Source organism: Myotis lucifugus, unplaced genomic scaffold (assembly GCF_000147115.1).
Source record: "Myotis lucifugus unplaced genomic scaffold, Myoluc2.0 scaffold_156, whole genome shotgun sequence".
Taxonomy (NCBI): Eukaryota; Metazoa; Chordata; class Mammalia; order Chiroptera; family Vespertilionidae; genus Myotis; species Myotis lucifugus.
This window is the reverse complement of record NW_005871204.1, coordinates 934,755-953,769: the sequence shown is the minus strand read 5'-3', so window position 1 is coordinate 953,769 and position 19,015 is coordinate 934,755. Positions and strand designations below refer to the sequence as shown.

The 19,015-nt window shown below is 36.5% G+C and overlaps 1 protein-coding gene across 1 annotated transcript in view; it reads right to left on the bottom strand.

Annotated features, from left to right (window-relative positions):
• Positions 1–7,518: 7,518 nt before the first annotated feature.
• The window catches only part of ZFC3H1 (zinc finger C3H1-type containing), a 65,114-nt gene continuing 53,617 nt past the window's right edge, over positions 7,519–19,015 (bottom strand). Inside the window, 9 exon segments of the mRNA XM_006095457.2 lie at positions 7,519–8,391; positions 8,521–8,583; positions 8,841–8,880; positions 9,490–9,591; positions 11,443–11,543; positions 12,689–12,854; positions 12,986–13,090; positions 13,362–13,472; positions 18,523–18,674. Of these exon segments, the coding sequence (XP_006095519.1) occupies positions 8,254–8,391; positions 8,521–8,583; positions 8,841–8,880; positions 9,490–9,591; positions 11,443–11,543; positions 12,689–12,854; positions 12,986–13,090; positions 13,362–13,472; positions 18,523–18,674 (978 nt within the window). The 3' untranslated portion in view covers positions 7,519–8,253.

Genomic DNA, 19,015 nt, shown 5'->3' with positions numbered 1-19,015 from the left:
GTGCCCTGATCGGGAATCGAACCATGACCTCCTGGTTCATAGGTTGACGCTCAACCATTGAGCCACACTGCCGGGCCTACTTCCAAATTTTTAAAAAAGGGAATAGGGATTACCCAAGCAGGCCAGATGCCTCTCCCAAACTCACTAATAAGAACTATCATTCTTAGAGGCATTTCGTTGAGCAACTACATTAATGATTTTCCAAGTCTGGTCCCTAGGAAACTGTTAGAAATTCACATTCTCAGGCTTTACTCCATACCTACTGAATCAAAACTCTGGAGATGGAGCCCAGCTGTGTGTGTTTTAATGAGCCAGGGGATTCTGATGCAAGCTCAAGTCAGAGGACTGCATTCTACTGCCCACAGGAGTTTGGTCTTAATGGGGAATTGAGCTATCACCCCTAGGGCAAGGGAGAACAGGAGACAAAAGAAAAAGTAGTAATCCTGAGAGTAGACAAAAGCAGAGTGGTGAAGGCAGACAGGAGAAAATTTATATTCAAATTAAAGAAAAATGAGTGAAAATGTTGGCTAAAGCATTGACTAAGAAATATTTATAGAACTTTGTAGATATCTCCATCCTGTTTACATTTTTCTACAATTTGTGTAGTACACATTTAGATTAATTCAATCATTTAGTAAATACCCATTGAGTGGTTCCTTTGAGGAGGAATACAACATAGTGGTTGAACATTCAGATTCATAGGTCAGGTGGCCCAAGTTCAAATCCCAGCTCTAACCCTTAACAGTTGTGTGACCTTGGGCAAGTTTCTTCACTTCCCTTCCTCAGAGTGCTCATCTATAAAATGGTGTTAATAAAATACCCATAATATACTACATCCATCAACAAAGTTCATTTTCCAATTAACTGTAAAAATCAAGAGCAAAATGGAGCATGGAGATTAGAAAAGGTCTCATTTTCATTGAAGAGATTTGCAGGTCATGTGTGTCTGATACTTATCTGATTAACTCCTCAAATTTTAAAACTCTATTCCATAGCTTGACATTTTGGCTAAAACTTGCTAACCACTGAGAGGTTTACTGGAAGCAACAATAAGGATGTAGGCCACAAAACAGAGGAAGAAAATATTTTTTTTCAGTTTTAATAGTTTATGGACAATGGGATGTAAAATGGTTTGTTGGGTTGGTTATATGCCTGATTCAGTGTGGGGCATTGCATAAAGATGTCCAGAGCTGATTAAGTACTTGGCATCACCTGAAGCAGAAGGGTGCAGTCTCATTTCAAAGGGCATTGGTACCAAAGTGATGGAAGGTTATTTCACTACCTGAAGGCCTATTGATAAAATGAAGATTTTCATGGTTCACCATTAAAAAGTTTTTTTAGAGATTAGAACAAGCAAGGTTCCAGACACTAACCTCACCTATATTGTTTACTAGTCCTCTATTTGATGGTAGTGTGGCAGAGATGTTTAGCTGTTCCTAAATATGTATTCTGTCCTTCATTCTGGAATTTTTATTGTCTACATAGACACCCAAAATAAAAACATTTCCCAGCCCCCTTTGCAGTGGCCAAGTGTCTGTGTTCTGAACAATGGGACACAAGCAGATGTGACATGTTTAGTTTGTTGGAAGTGCTTTTAAGAGAGGTTTGTCCTTGTTTTTCCTTGCTAAATGGAATGTGAACAAAAGGGTTGGGACTGGGAACACCATCTTGAATCATTAGGATCACCACCTAAAGAGAGCTGTTGTGCAATTTAGGAAAAGGCCCACCCTCTTGGTAGAACTTGGGGCCCAGGTAGTCCCTTTGAGTGAATTTTTTTAAAGGCCCCACTTCCTCAAGGCCAACTCAACCAGTGCCCACCAGTGCCCTAGGATACCTGATATGCTGATCCTGGGCTCAATTTCAGTTGCTACGACGTCAGCCGTTTGCCCACGTGCAGGACCTGAACAGCAGAACCACATGTGGCAGCACTCTTGAAAATGGAGGTCACACAGGACAGAGCACAAGACAGACAAGACAGTTCCCAGGTCTCATCACCATGGAGTGCCCTACCAGTCAGCCCTAGCCCACCTACTTGGATTTTTACTTGAGAGAAAATTGTATCTTGTTTAAGCCACTGCCATTTTCATTGCCAACATAGAGGCTCATTTGCAACATCCTGGAAGCCCTGTATTTTACTCTTGGCTATTTTGACTCATAACCCTTCTTTCCCCCCTCCTCCTACTAGTTCACATTGCTTTTATGAGTACCTCATTAATCAGTCACTCAAAATGAATACTACCAATTATCCTCTGCTCTGCATTCTGTGATTTTATCTTTCCACCACTGGGACCAGAGCTTCTGCCAGGTTGGCCTCATTACAGTAAAATCTTCACATTGATTCCTTCTGACTTAAAGACCATCTGCTAATGGACAGTTCTGTTATTTTGGAGAATAACACCAGGGATGATTCACTGACTTTAGATGGCAGTGTTCTCTGTTGTTTCTTTATGTTTGCTTGTTGTGTTTCTTAATTAGACAGCAACTAACTCATGCTTGAGCACTGTTAGGGTCATATGCTCCAAATGATGGTAATGAGATTATGTCCAGAAAAAGCAACTATCACTTTGTAGCATATCTTTGCCCTCAAAATTTTGGAAAATGACCTGAAACTAAAAATATTACTTATTTTTTTAAAGATAACTTCTATTATATGATCTCTCAACACCCCTGAGGTCAGTGCACATATTTCCATTTTGTAGATGTGGAAACAGACAAGGAGCAATGAAATGGCCTGCCACAATTACACACTAGTTAGTGGAGCTAAATCTAAAATCCAGATCTTTTAGATAGGTGTTTTCATTACTCACATTGGTTCACACTCCTTTTATTTCCTGAAACTATTTCTTTGTAGCTCCATTTCAAGCCAGCAGGAAGTGCCAACCGTACCCACAGGCAGTCTCGTTTTTGACTGTACAATGTGCCAAGTTGAGTGTTTGTTTTGATCTTGGCAGCAGATGCCCTTATCTCCATTAATGCAAACAGCTCCCAGTCCCCTATCACTCTTCCTAATTGGTCCACGTCCCTTAGGCTGTTGGCTATCATTCTCTTTCATGAAGTTTACATCACTAGGTAAAGAACACTTGCAAGATTTAAGCTGCTTGATTGACCAAACATAGTAAACCCATCTTTGATTTTGACTGAGTAGATCATCTTGAAGCTTTCAAATTACCAAGTAAAGGGCAAAGGCAGTACATTCTTTTAGAACAGCTGTGCAAATAGTTTTCATGTTTGGATTTAGGCTTTTTTAAATTCATAGAATATGGCCCTTGAAGAGTCATATTCACTTATACTTTGGGTGGCCTCCAAAATGTATGTCTTGCACAGAAGTAAAATATTCATTGTTCTATGCTATGTGTGATACAACTGACTCAGTTTTAACATTCTATTCACTATCTTCTATGCAATGATATATTTTCACATTGAAGGAAAAAATCCAGACCCATCAGTCTCGTCACTTGACCAATCGGATTGGTCCCAGAAATTGTTTTATTTTTTAAATGATTTTATTGATTTTTTTAGAGGGAGACAGAAACATTGAGAGAAACATCCATCAGCTGCCTCCTGCATGCTCCCTATTGGGGATCAAGCGTGCAACCTCAGGCATGTGCCCTGATCTGGAATCAAACCAGCAACCTCTTGGTGCACCAGTCGATGCTCAACCACTGAGCCACACCAGCTAGGCTAGGCTGAATCTTCTTTCTTTTAGAAATATATTTTTATTGATTTCAAAGAGGGAGAGGGAGAGAAACATCAATGATGAGAGAGAATCACTGGCTGCCTCCTGCACATGCCCTGACCTATGAGGTCATGGTTCGATTCCTGGTCAGGGCATGTGCAGGAGGCAGCCACTGAGCCGCACTGGTTGGGCTGAATCTTCTTTCTTGATGAAACCAGAAAGCACATGTTCCTATCAGCTCATGCAAATTTTTTTTGCTTCCCAACTGAAGTTTTTTACTCCTGGCATTACTGAGTTCCACATTAAAAAATTTCTAGTGCTGGGCAAAAATGTCATTTGGAAAAATCAGTTTAAAGCGTTGAAGACTGGGCTATCTCCAGGTAGATTCTACATTAATAGGAAGACATGGCTCTTAAAGACAGTAATAGACTATAACTTGATAGCCTTAACTGGGACTGAAACAGAGCTCTGCTAAAGTTGTTGATATTAGTACATGTTGAAAGTAGCATTTTATTCATGCATTACCCCAGAAGTTAGGGGGAGAAAGAAAACTAGTAGCAGCCATTAGATTGCTACTAATTCCAATCAGACTCTCCACATCAAGGCTGCTTAAACTGGGCCTGATATGAATGACTCCTACTCCGTCAGTCTCATATGAACTTACAAGCACAACATGCCCCAAGAGGTCTCCCTTCTGGACAGATGTGGCTGTTGTAGAATTTTGAATGTCTTACCTGTCATCATGTCTAACAAACTGTCAGTTGTGAATGAATTTGCACAAAGCCAAACAAGCTTTGGGGAAGTCTGTACAGGTTTCTAAACATATGCAAACCATTCTACAATACTCAGATTTAAGTGGCAAATAGTTTTTGAAAGGGGTATTACTGGCTTCAATTTTTCCTCCTCCTATTTTACGTTTTAGGCAATAATTCACTTTCATCCAATAAGACTTTCTCAACCTCCTACCGATACTTGGAGCCCCTTTGGAGATGCTTCCTTGGCATGTACTCTTCTTTTCTTACATTTGGGGACCTTTTTATTCATCTTTGTATTGAGTGTTTAGGAGAGCTCAAATTCATTCTGGAATTTAAAAATGCCTGATTGTCCACTGTGGGAACTCTGAAAATGTGTTGTGGAGTCCCTCTTATGAAGGCCACTAAATAAAAAGTGGAGACAAGTCCTATAGCCATTTTACCATCTATGAAAGACAGATACAGCTTTCTATTCAGTACTTTAAAGATGTCAGGGAGAGAAAAAAATTTAAAACTTCACATTAATTGCAGATCTCTCAATCAAGTACTATTCAAGAAGCACTGCATAGCTATTACTGAGGAAGGTGACATGAGTGATAGGAGATCGGAATGAGGGCAGGATAGGGCAGCATGTCCTTAGGTGGTCCTTCACTGACCCCCGAAATAGTAAACACACAACTAAAAAATACATATAGGAAGTGAGGGGACTTGTAAATCATGAGGAATGAAAAAGAAACACTATCAAATGTTCCTTAGAAACCTGCCTTTTCTTAAATAGTTCTTGTTCCAAAATGCTCTGCTATAATCAGTTAATTTGTACTGAGGGTCATAATCCTCAAACCTGAAAGGTCATTAAAATTGTATTTCCCCATTCTTCCCCCACACTATTAGCACACAGACTAGAAAGCAGACTTAAGGAAATTATGACTTATCTGTGAACATGAGACAGCTTTAAGCAACAATATTGGCCCTGCTTTGTATTATAGCCACATGTTCCTACTTTTTCAACAACCTTGAAAAATAAATATTTGAACTACAATCTTCAATAAAGTCCCTCTACATTTGTTGTCAGCCTTAATCACCTTTTGCTTGTCTGCTCAGTGCTTTTAGCTCTTAGATGTTGCACCTGGAGATTCCAGCCTGCTTTATGAGGTAGGTTTATATGCCCTTTAATTGAAAGCAAACCGCCTTAGATAATCCAGTGACAACAATGTTACAAGGTCCACTTTCCGTTAAAAAGCAAATAGAAATATTAGGCTGTTCTCTAAAATGAAGAAAAACACATGAAAATACAATCTTCCTTTATCAGAGATAAACCCCACAGTCTAAAATGCCTCTTTTGTGCTTTTTCTCCCCCGTGGAGGGAGTGGTGGAGTGCAAGGGACTGCAGTCCTCAATGACTAATCTTTTCTTACTATGACATTTCTCTGCCCAAAGAAAGACTTTAGTCACATAGTATGTTAAACATTGTATTCATGCTACTACAATAACTGTACCAACTTTAACCCCAAGTTTTATTTAATATTGTAGTTATTACTTGTTGAATATGGAAGAATGACAGAAATATAAGCCTCACTCCTAAGCAGTGTTTGCTACTTTTCTGTGTAGGTTAAAGTGAGTTTGTGAAATGACATAGAAAAGGTGACAGAAGAGGCATCTTTAAGGCAATGTAATTTCTGTAAGATAGCTTCATGATTTTAAATAGCAATATGACAAGTGATCAAAACTGAAACAATTGGTTAATATATGCTAGGGCTTTGTCTGCATAACTATGTACAGCATGTGAACACCGCTGGAATTGTTATATTGCACAGCTTGTATGGCTGAATTAGGATTGTAAGTACCAATGAAAGTTATTTTTTTTTTCTTAAAAAGGGCGAAAAGTTGCTGTTGATGGAATTGTTGAAGAAACAAATGGAGGTTTTAGAATATACAAAAAATCAAAACTTAGTACTATCTCCAAAAACTGAGATTTCAGCCAATATCAAAACTGTTAGAATATGGGGGAAACAGACCGGAAATATTTTTCCAAGTACCTAACAATGGCTTTCAAATAATAAGAGTAGGAAAAGCATTCAAGGTTAAATAGTAAATGCATACAATGGAGAAATACCCCTTTGGGATTACCATCTTCCACCCAAATGTCTTTGGTTTTAGAGAAAAACAAATTAGCTTCTTTTTGGTTTAATGAGACACACTAGATCAGTGATTCCCAAAGTGGGCGCTACCGCCCCCCGGTGGGCGCTGCAGCGATCCAGGGGGGCGGTGATGGCCACAGGTGCATTTGGGGGCGATGAGTAACTGCTATTAAAATTTTAAAAAAATTAATTTCCAGGGGCTGAGTAATATTTTTTCTGGAAAGGGGGCGGTAGGCCAAATAAGTTTGGGAACCACTGCACTAGATAAATGGGTTTTGTTCTTGACATAACCAAACAGCTCTTACTAGCTAAATATGCACTGTCGGTAGTCGCAGAGAAGGGCCTCAAACATGGTTTTATTTTGATTGAGCATCATACAAACATACAGATGTACAAATTTGCCTAGTATTTCCTGGAGCTGCTACTCTGCAATAGATTACACTGTAGCCGTAGGACCAGATTTGTTACAGTTGTGTGTGTGTCATTAGTAACTTTTCTAACGGTGCAAAAAAAACCCAATATAGGCTAAAAACAAAACAAAAAGCAAGGTCTCTTTTATAATTTGGTCAAATTAATATTCAATATAAGACAGCATGTCACTAAGCAAATTATTCAAACTACAGTGGGGAGATATTTTCTAAACACTGTGGTCTTAAGAACAAGGAATTTAATGGTAGGGCAAACCTATCTGTTCACTGTCCTCAAAACAGAACAAGACCAGAAAAGAACAGATTTGGAAGTGACTTTATGGGAAAGCAGGTTCAAAATAAGAAAATACTGATATAGTTATAGGATATAACTGCCTATCTCCTTCATCCCTTCCCACAAGGGTGTGAAAAGTGAATAAAGACAGCAACATTTTTTAAAAAGTTAACTTATATTAAAAATATTTTGTTTATAAACAATTTTAATACTACAACGTATTTCAATACAAAGCAGTTCAAAGATTAACTGTTCTTTAAACTGTTAAACTTTATTATAAATTAAAATTTCATTACAAAAAAATTGCACATAATATTTGACCACTCTTAGGTTCTGATGCACTGGTATTTGCAATCGTTTCTTTAATCTTCAAGTTAAACAGTCTCGGCAAGGAGTCCAGAACGTAGAAAGGGCAATAAACAACCCTGTTAGAGCATTCAAGTGCAACTAGCAGACTTGTGGCCATGGCAGTTACACTTTCCTTAAGATGGATTGCTTAAGTTTAAATCCTGAAATGAAGAATCTCAAAAGGTTTAAAGAGGAAGAACTAAAAGGGACTGCCTGCTTTTTACTGTAAACACAGCCCTGGAAATTAAATCCCAAACAAGAATCTCTCAGGCATCAGAGTGTCAAGTGAATCAGGACTAGCACAACATAAAAGGGGAAAGTAAAAAATAAAAACAAAAACAAAGCAAAATTAAAATATATGTCAGTCACTTTGAAGAACTATACTTACGTACATGATGTTATGAGAATCTGGCAGGGCCTAGAGGCAGACCAACACGAAGTTCATTTATCCAACCGAAGAGGATCATGTTCATTGCTTCCGATTTTGAGGGCAGGATATTGTAGGGGACTTGATATGATCAGTAATGCTTGTCTGCATTACACAGACCTTAGCCAGGGATCAGCCTAATCTTGAAGGATCATTCGAATAATTTTGGCAATTATTATAAGGACTTAGAACTGACTGTGCACCCAGTGTTCAGTGATTCTTGCTTTCTGTTTTGTAACTGTTTAAATTTAAGAGCTCATTTAGGCTGACTCCAATCTCTTGGCACTTGGAAACTAGTTTTCTCAGGTTATCAGTTTTACCTCCTTCTGAAGCTTCAAACAAGAGTTGCTGTAAAAGACAGGGAAGCATAGAAGTAAGATTTAGCTAGATTCTGAGCATTACCACATCAATGGATATGGCACATGCAGAAAATTTATAGGAAAACTTCAAGGTGAAATAAAAGATAAAAAGCATTACATCTTTCCACAGTGATGCACAAAGAGGTAACTTCTGTAAGGCTCTCTGATATAAACGGTGGACCTATAAGATAGATATACACACAATTCCATCAGGAAACATGGTGAAAAACACCTTCATAATTCTATGTGAACTATACTTATTATTATTCATAATTACTATGAGTATTCAAGATAAAATTGTTACATTGGGTTTGGGAGTTTCCAAACATTTACATTTCTTGGAATGTTAACTTCTATGCCTTATTCCTTTTAGAAGTCAATAAAAGGGGCAGAATAACTTAAAAAACATGACCCATCTGATAGTCAATTATGGCTTACCTCTCTTTGTCCCTTTAAAACAATCTCAGCAGCAATGGCTCTAAGAAAAAAAAAAGGAATATAGAAAAGGGAAAAGAAAAATTTATATATCTTTGAACAAAATGAGATACTACCACTGGCAGAATACTGACTGTGGGAATCTGAGTACAAAACTTCCTGAAAGTAACAGGCTAAACTTCCAAGGAGGGTAACCTATAGTGAAAAGAAAAATTCAACAATTTTTATCAACTTTACAAGAATAAAGCAGACCAGTGTTTTGAACATAAATAACGTTCAAGAAAAATTCGTAATTACTAGTAAAAAAATACCTGGCACTATCACCTTTAAGTCAGGGAAATCCCCGAATTTCAAAAAGGATGGTCTTAAAATGTGTGTAATAGATTTATGTATTTGATAACAGTATTGTTATCTAAATGTTCTCTTTCAAAAAAAATTACAATTCTATCTATTTTGCGTTTAAAGCAATTGTTTATGAGCTTTGTATGTTCATTATAAAATCTCAGCAGTTTCAAAAACAAATGTAAATTAAAAATCTGTCCAGGAAAAAAAAAATGAAAACAATAGATGTCATTTAAAATTTACCTGTCTGGAGCAAACTTTACAAATAAAAGCAATAGCTATAAAAACATATATATGATTGTTGCATTACATTTTCCAGGTGGCCAGGCATGTTGGGATATTATATGTAAACATCTTGGCTTGAAGTTTCAGAATCTGAACATTGCTTTCTTCCCATTCATGATGAAGTAGCCTGCAAAATATATTCAGGAAAATGAACAAAGCATTGCAAGTGTAGGAAACCCCAAATGTGCTCTATGAACAGAATGTTTGATGAGGTGCAATTTCTGGTCAGTTAAATTCCATCAAGGCTATTCAATAAGTATGTATAGAATGCCTCTTACAAAAATTACCCTGGGGCAGGAACATGCAAACTAGCAAGCGTTCCAGTCAAGACCTATGCCATCTTCAACAAACTAAAATAAGGCCCAGTAGTTTTATAGAATACTAAAGCATTCTCTCCAAATTATAACTCCATGTGCCTCCTCCCCCAAGTTTTCTAAAATAATGACTTGATACAACAATTTCCTGATATTTTTCTCTCTTTATTAAACAGAATATACTTAATTATGAGTGTTTCTTGAGCTAACATGTAAGTATAGTGACTACTAAGTTCTTTATTCTGAAAAAAAGACAAGGAAATTAAAAGCAACAAAACAAAGAAGTGGAGCATTACCAGAAAAACTAACAATTAAACTACCTATATTCCAGAATGCTATCCTAGCAGAAACTAGTCCAAAACAACCACATTTTCCTGTTTCACGAGTTTCACCAAAGACGATGTTGCATATCGTATACAAATTTCTATAATTGGTTTCTGTAGATTAGCATGCTTTCTAATAATTTTTTTAAATGCTATGGCTATTTTTGTCATAGCCTTAGGCATTTAAATGTGTGTCAATCTCTCTTTTTTTAATTGATTTTTAGAGGGAGAGGAATCATGATGTGAGAGTAAAACATGGAGCAGCTGCCTCCTGCACACCCTCTACCTGGGATAGATCAGCAACCTGGGCATGTGCCCTGGCCTGAAATCTAACCAGCAACCTTTTTGGTGCACGGGACAATGACCAATCACCTGAGCCACACCAGCCAGAGCTGTTTTTCAATCTCTTATACCCATTTTCCTACATACATGCTAAGAGGAATGTAAATACTGTGAAACACAAAGGAATATTTGATAAATATTTTAGGTACCTTAAGATCCAGCCATCTGTTTCTAAAACAAACTTAGAAACAGAAGACACAACTGATGCAGTGAGAATGACTGCACAAGTAGAAGCCAAAGCATTAGTATGTAGGGTACCTTTTTGAATTAAAAAGTAAAATTCTTAAGTGTAAAAATGAGTTTTCTCTATCAGAGAAGAGAAACTACAAAGAAATGCTCAATTAGATCTCCTTCTAATTGAATGTATGAAATCCCTGGATAAATGTTTCTCAAATGTGATTTGAGAGCTCAAGTTCAGGAATCTGCATTTGGTTCCTGGTGCATGCTAATATTTGAGATCAACTGACCTACCTGGAAATAAGTAATAGTAACCAAAATATATCAGGGGTGAGCAAAAGTATGTTTACATTTGTTCGTATGGAAAAAGACATGCAGATTATGATTATAATACAAGAATAAATTCTGTGTTTCATGTACTCACAAGTGTAAACCTACTTTTGCCAACTCAGATATATAGTTGGCTACTATCTCTGTAACACCTTAAAAATCTCTTAATGTTCCTTTGCCATGTAAAACCACACTTAGTGCTTATAATACCTATGCTAAGAATACATGGTATGTGCTTAGGAAACACAGATGAACTTTACTAAATTATAAGCCCCCTTGCCCTTGTAACCTGCACTGTTTCCTGAAGTAACCAGATATTTATACTGACTTTTACATGAGTAGCTATCTATTGCTTAACAACTCTAAAGTTGAAGTCATATACATCAGTGAAGAAGTAGTGGAAGAACAGACTGTTCTTATAAAGCTTAATAATAATTTTATATAAAAAGCCTATACTATTGGGCTGAGAACCAAAAGAATTTTTTTTCCTACCTCAGTGCAAGCCCAGAATTAGTTGGCATAATTGTGCAAAACTGTTCCAAGGTTTTGGAATGCTGGGTCTTTGGAACACAGCTCAAATAAAAGTAAATAACCTGCAAAGGTTGAGGGGAAAGGAAAAATAAACACAACAAGATGTGAAATCCAATTACCTATTTGTTTTAATGAGAAAACCAAAATGGTCTTAAGACATGAATGTATAAATTATAATAATGTATGATGCTATGAGTTACAGTTCCTACTATTAATTTTATTAGTGATTTTCAAAACATGAATTAGGAAATATGGTCTAGTGATGACAGCCATGGACTGAGAACACTGACAAGAAGCCAGGAGTCCGGGTTTTCATTCCTGAGTCTACCTTTACTTGCTGTATAGCTGGGCAAGTCATGGGGCTAATAATACCTGCCACATCTTGCTCATGGAATGCCCGTGTGTAAATGATTTAATGTCCATAAAGTGATTTGAGATCCTGGGATAAAGAATGGCATAGAAGTACAAAGCATAATAATTGGTTATCCCGGTTAGCAATACACCCTACCCCAAAAAAAGAAAACATGTATATGCATTGCACAGAATGAAAGGGGTCTCTGAAAATTTAAGAACAAAAAAACCTTTCATTGCTTATAAGAAGATAGCTTTATAAATTTATCATTAGTCAAAATTCTACTCTTAAAATTCTAAACAGCATCTGATTTCAGCTTTTTTATGCTTTATGAACAACCCTATTTCCTTGACAAAATATTAACAAAAAGAACAGCTACACTATTAAGCCCATTTTTACTGTGAAGTTACAGAATTTTTCATTCAGTAAAATTTTCAACTATTTGAGCAAAACATTACAAATATAATTACAATTACTTCTTTTGACCTTTCTTGTTTAATACATATTAAACCCTAACATCTCTTCAATTTTGCTTCAATGTTAAATTTTCTTAAATATACCATAATTGATATATGCATCTTAATCGAACCTTAAAGAGCTCTTTCTATGGTTGGAAGAGATAAGCAGTAAACATGATCAAGAAGAACAGTATTATAGAATTATACACTTGAAACCTGTATATTATTAACCAATGTCACCCCCCAAAATTTAATTTTTTTAAAAAGAGAATAATAAATGCTAGAAAAGTGATCCTAGGAAAAGCTCTCTTGATATAAAACAGGAGTTTTGCTGTCATTTTTTAAGGCCCATTCTTTTATGTAAACATCTAAAAAAAAGAAAGTTTTAAGTTCTTACCCTATTATGAAATTCATAGTTGGACCAGTAATCAGCACTGCTAAAAGGAATGGGATATCGGGCAGGGACTGTAACCAAACATCTATTCACTAAATCAGTAAACAATCTGAATTCTTGGATTTTGTTTCTGGATCCAGCAGCTCTATTATTGGCAAAGACAAGATAACTGCCAAAAGAAAAATATTATAATTTAGAATAATTAAGCCAGTAATTCTCTCATGAAGAAAGCCAATCACCCTTTACCCACCATATCCCCTTATTCCATATACCATTCTTATTAAAAGGAACTAAACTTACTCCATCCAAATCTTCTGCACTATATCAGATCTCATGGCCACCCCTAATGCTGCCTCATATGCCTCCACTGTCTCTTTAATGCTTGATTGAAGAGGATGACAAAAGCTGTTTAAAAAAATGAAGGAGAACACTGTATGTCTACAGCTCAATTCTATTAGGTAAAGGAATGATGAAGTATATTTTAAACATTACAAATATTACAATGGGATCCTTCTTTTGGTCTTTCTTCTTTAATAATGTATAAACCGTAGCATCCCTTAAATTTGGCTTCAATGAGTTTAACATCAGGTTGATTTTAACACAGTGTAATTCAGTAATAAATAACAAATGCAAGCCTAGTATGCAACATTTCTCTCCACAGCTGATAATGTCTCACCAGTAAATCAGCCACAAATAAGGAACTTGGTGGTTAAACATCTCATCCTCAAAATTCCCTTTACATAAATGGGCTGGAATGTCACGTGGTCCTGGGATATTTAAGAGATACCTGGGGGGAAAAATACTGTTTGAAATTATGCCTATGCACACATAAACTACTTTAAAGACAAACAAACAAAAAGAACCCCTCAGTTTCAACTTCAATTTCCTTGAAATATTTTTATAAGGTAATGACTTTAATTTTTACATGCATACCACATTGCTTTAGTCACATCTCTAGCATCATATAGTTATTATTTTATACCTGCATGAATAACTCATTCTTAAAATGATTTTTTTATTCTATCCCCAAAGTTAAACACAATAATCATCTAATTGAACCTAATTAAAACCAGAGAATAACAAATGAAGCAACCATATATCTAAAGTTGTCCCACAAAAATCTGCTTTACTCTTTTTAAATTTTTATTTAGTGATTTTGAGAGAGAGATCAATTTGTTGTTCCACTTATTTATGCATTCATTGGTTGACTCTTGTATGTGCCCTGACAAGGGATTGAATCCACAAATCTTGGCAGCTGCCTCCTGCACACCCTCTACCAGGGATAGATCAGCAACCTGGGCATGAGCATCAGTTTGATGCTCTAACTAGGGTAATCTGTGCTTTCTTCTAAAAAAAGTTCTTTCTCATAAAAAAAAAGTTTTACAAGAAAACTTGTAAAAAAAAAAAAAAAGTTGTATCATCCTATACACCAAGTAAGTTGCAGGGCGCATACCTAGGTTTCAGATTCCATCCCCGGTCAGGACGTTGCCAGGGCACATACGGGGAGGCAACTGATTGATGTTTCTCTCACATCCATATTTCTTTCTCTTTATTTCTCTCTCTCTCTCAAATCAATAAACATATCCTTGATGAGGATTAAAAAAATAAAGACAATCTCTCCCATACAAATACACACATACTATTACAGATTTAATATTAGACATGATATCAAAGTGTATTCTATAACATATTGGCTCATAAGACACATGTCCAAAAGAAGTCTATTGGTAAATACTGAAAACTATAGCCCCCTCCTGAAATGCCACCATACATATTAGGATATTAAAGACTCTAAAAAGTCAATTAGTAAAGGAATCTATTTGACTTTAACTAATTCAAGTTTCTCCCCAATATATTTGAATTTGTGTGTTTAATATTTACCAACATCTTCAGGAATCATGTTTTTAAAGATAATACATTGACCTCAACAATAACACACTAGTGTAACTGTTTACCTTGGATTTTAAAATTATTTCAAGGGGCTAAGTTTTAATGGATTAAAGAGGCTGTATGGGGGCTTTGGGGATAGGGGCAGATGGTAGAAAGGGAAGAAATAGGACATCTAGAAGTTAGGTCATCACCTCAACTTGGCCGTAACTAGCTATATTACCATAGAGCAGTGGTTCTCAACCTTGGCTGCACATTAGAATCACCAGAGAATCTTTTAAAATCCTGATTTCTGGGCCTCATCCTCCAGAAATTCTGTTTCTTTGTTATGAGGTTGTGGCCCCACCTCATAACAAAGAAACAGAATTTCTGGAGGATGAGGCCCAGAAATCAGGATTTTAAAAAGATTCCCAGGTGATTCTAATGTGCAGCCAAGGTTGAGAACCACTGCCATAGAGTTAATCACTTATCTTCTAAGGATATTAGTTTTCTCAACTGAAAACTGAGGTAAGACGTAGACGTAAATTCAAATCTAATCTATGTAAAATTCTATTCCTAGATAAAGTGAATGAAATCTCCAGGTTAACTGTTATAGTTATCTACTAATCTTCAAATTGATTTGAAACATATGACAATTACCACATCTAGCTCTTTCTGCCTTTATACTAAACTAGGGGCCTGATGCATGAAGATTCATGCACTGGGGGTGGGTCCCTCAGCCCGACCTGCACCCTCTCCAATCTGGGAGCCCTCAGGGGAGCCCTCTCCAATCTGGGGGTTTCTGTCTGTCTTTGCAATCATATGAGCGAACTTTCTGAGACCCCAACTCAGTTTGGTTTGTTGCTCACAGAATAATAGAGGCATTTTTTTTTTCTTTGCTTCATTGGTGGAGATTTCCTGGAAGTTTTAGGATATCTTCCCTTTAATTTTTCCTAGACACTCTGATTTTACTTATGTCTCTCACCTTTGCTTTCCCTCCATCCCCCACCACAACAGTAACTTGCTCCAGGCTCACTTTGCTCTAGTGCAGTGGTTCTCAACCTGTGGGTCGCGACCCCTTTGGCGGTCAAACGACTCTTTCACAGGGGTCGCCTAAGACCATCCTGCATATCAGATATTTACATTATGATTCATAACAGTAGCAACATTACAGTTATGAAGTAGCAACCAAAATAATCATATTTTGTAGCTGTCACAACATGAGGAACTAAGATTTATATTTTTTATATTTATTTTATATATTTAAATGCCATTTAACAAGAAAAATCAACCAAAAAATGAGTTCACGTGTCACTCTGACATGCATTTTGAAAACCCCTAACTTAACTCCTGGGCCCGTGTCACATATAGAAATTTTTTGATATTTGCAACCATAGTAAAACAAAGATTTATATTTTTGATATTTATTTTATATATTTAAATGCCATTTAACAAAGAAAAATCAACCAAAAAAATGAGTTCACGTGTCCCCCTCTGACACACGTGTCATAGGTTCGCCATCACTGGTCTAGGAGATCCGTATGCCACCAGAACTACGATTCCCCAGCATTCCTGGCCTCCCCGCGCTCAGCTCTGGGGGGCGTGGCTCCCTCGGTTCTCTGGAGTGCGCGAAAACATTCTGTCAACTCCTACCTCCCACTCTCTCTCTCTCTCTTCTCTCTGTCGGCTAGGGGGGGAGCGCACGAGGGACACATGTCCCCCCAATCTGCTGGCTCTCCCGCTCTGCTCTCCGCCCGGCGCCTGTTTATGTAAATTAACCCGCCCTCTTTGGCAGGTTAATTTGCATACTTACTCCTGATTGGCTGGTGAGTGTAGCGGAGGAACAGTCAATTTACATGTTTCTCTTTTAGTATATAGTATGTTACATAGAAAAGGAAATAAAGTCAACCTCTAAGTAAATATTAGAGTTCCTAAGTTTTTTATTTTATAATTTCTACTCCTGAGATTTTTTTTTACCTATTAACAGCCCTGACTTCTATTAATAAACTTTGTCAATATATATATACATTTAAAAATTTATATCAATATCAGTAAATATGACAATGCCCAAAACTATCTTACACTTACTGCCATCCTTCTTAATATTTGACTTAAAAAAGATTTCCAGCCCTAGCCAGTGTGCTCAGTGGATAGTGTCGGCCAGTGGACTGAAGGACCCCGGGTTTGATTCCAGTCAAGGGCACATACCCTGGTTGCAGGCTCAATCCCCAGCCCCGTTTGGGGTGCATGCGGAAGGCAACCAATCAATCGGTGTGTCTCACATCAATGGTTCTCTCTCTCTCTGTTTCTCTCTCTCTTCCCCTCCTTTCCACTCTCTCTAAAAAAAAAAATCAATGGGAAAAAATATCCTTGGGTGAGGATTAACAAACAAAAAAAGATTTCCCAAATTAACAGAAATGCACACTCTGTGTAAATAAGGTTTTCAGACATACCTAAAAAAAACTCACCACCAGATATCTTTTTCTTGTAACTCTGGATGAATTATGAATTATGACTATTCCCACAAAAAATTTAATAAATATGACTTAGTAAACAACCAGAAGATTATTTAGAGGCAATGTCTTTTCAAATGTTTTTTGACACTGTTATTTATCCTGCTTCATTAGTTAACATCAAGATAATCTGAAGATCCTTGATTAGTTACTACAGCTAAAACTGGTAACATCTTTTAAGCTAAACCAATTATATCCATGCCCAATGGGAGACCAAAATCAGCAAGTGTGTAAAAAGTTTGGTTCAGCTTTGGATCTATCCTGTGCTGGAGTTTGAGATGTTTTAGCTATCTAATTTAAACAGGAAGAAAGTCATGGGAAAGCTGAATAATCTCTAAATTCCTTATAGAATAGTTTAATTCTTCTCTATTAATTTGCATTTTAATTATTCTCTTGTAATTTATTCTAAGCTACTAATCTAGATATAACACAGCAGAAAGAATTTTAAAAGAGCACTGAAATCACTGTCAATAAACTGACTACCATAAGAGGACAGATGTAAAGACTAAGTCTAGGAAAGAATAGTGGTTCAAAACTTTTTTGCCAAATCTCCAATAAAACTGCCATGCTCACAAAATATTCTACAGTGGATGCACCAGCGACTTAACAAAATGTGAGTTGTTTTTAAAAATATTTTTATATAGCCTAGCCAGTGTGGCTCAGTGATTGAGCATCGACCTATGAACCAGGAGCTCATGATTCGATTCTGTTAGGGCAGAGGTTTTGAGCTTATCCCCAGTATGGGGCATGAAGGAGGCAGCCAATTGATGATTCTCTCTCATCATTGATGTTTCTATCTCTCTCTCCCTCTCCAAAATCAATAAAAATAGTGTCCTGATCACTACAGAGAGGTGAGGATGAAGAAGGGAAGAGAACTTAAAAAAAAAAAAATTCTTCATGATCTGCTATGACCTTGTTGTTAGAAAAAGAAATCACAGTGAAACCAAAGCAGTAAATACAGAGCTCTACATAAGTTACTAAGAAAGTGATGGTTGAGAAAAGAATCCTATAAAGCTTCTTACTCAACATTTCAGAAGCGAGAGTTCTCTTTAGAATAAAGAGGAAAAAAAAAAGTATGAGGCAAATTATTTATATCTACTTTATTTAGATTACCAATAAAATAAATTAAAACTCATTTTTTAAAAAATCACTTATTGTCTCAGGATAATTCACTGCTATGGTATTGTATGCTAAAATTAACAATAACAATAAATTAAAAGCAGAATGAGTTACCATAGTGTTAATATAAACCTTCATTAGTGTCTTTAAAGATTATAACACATTTTACAGCTTTCTGTTTCTATTAAATTCTATTGCCTTCCTAATGGTCTAAGAAAGTGTTCAAATATTTTTAAAAATTATTTTAAAATGTAGTCAATCCACACACACAAAAATCTGTAGTCTTCCCACTGAACTATACTCTCATTCCTCTGCAAATTAAGAGTTCTACAAACTTACCGAAACAGATCCAAGTTATTATACTTCTCAAACCCAGGTTTAAAGAAGGATGCAATAAATTTCCGCAAAAATGGAAGAAGATTATCCCCTCGATTCTATTTTTAAAAGAGGAAGGAGGAATACACGTTAGACTTACAATGTTTAATTAAAATCTTTCAAGGGAGGAAAACCCCTAAAATTCACTATTTGAGTAGGTTTCTTGAGTAGGTGGGATAGAGATCATTTCTATATTCTGATTTCCAAATTAAATTAAACAGCTTGACACCCAATACACCACAGTCTCAAGTTGCAGCCACCAATTAACTATTAAGCTTCTAATATATGTTTGGCATCGTGCTAGGTAGGTGGTGGGGCTCCAAATCTGAGTAAGACATGGTCTTTGCCCTCAAGGAGTTCTTAACATAGAATACAAAGCAGCTCTAAACAAAATTACAAAGCAATTTAATACGCGCAATGGTAGAACTATGCACAGGGTATTTTACAGCAGAGAGAG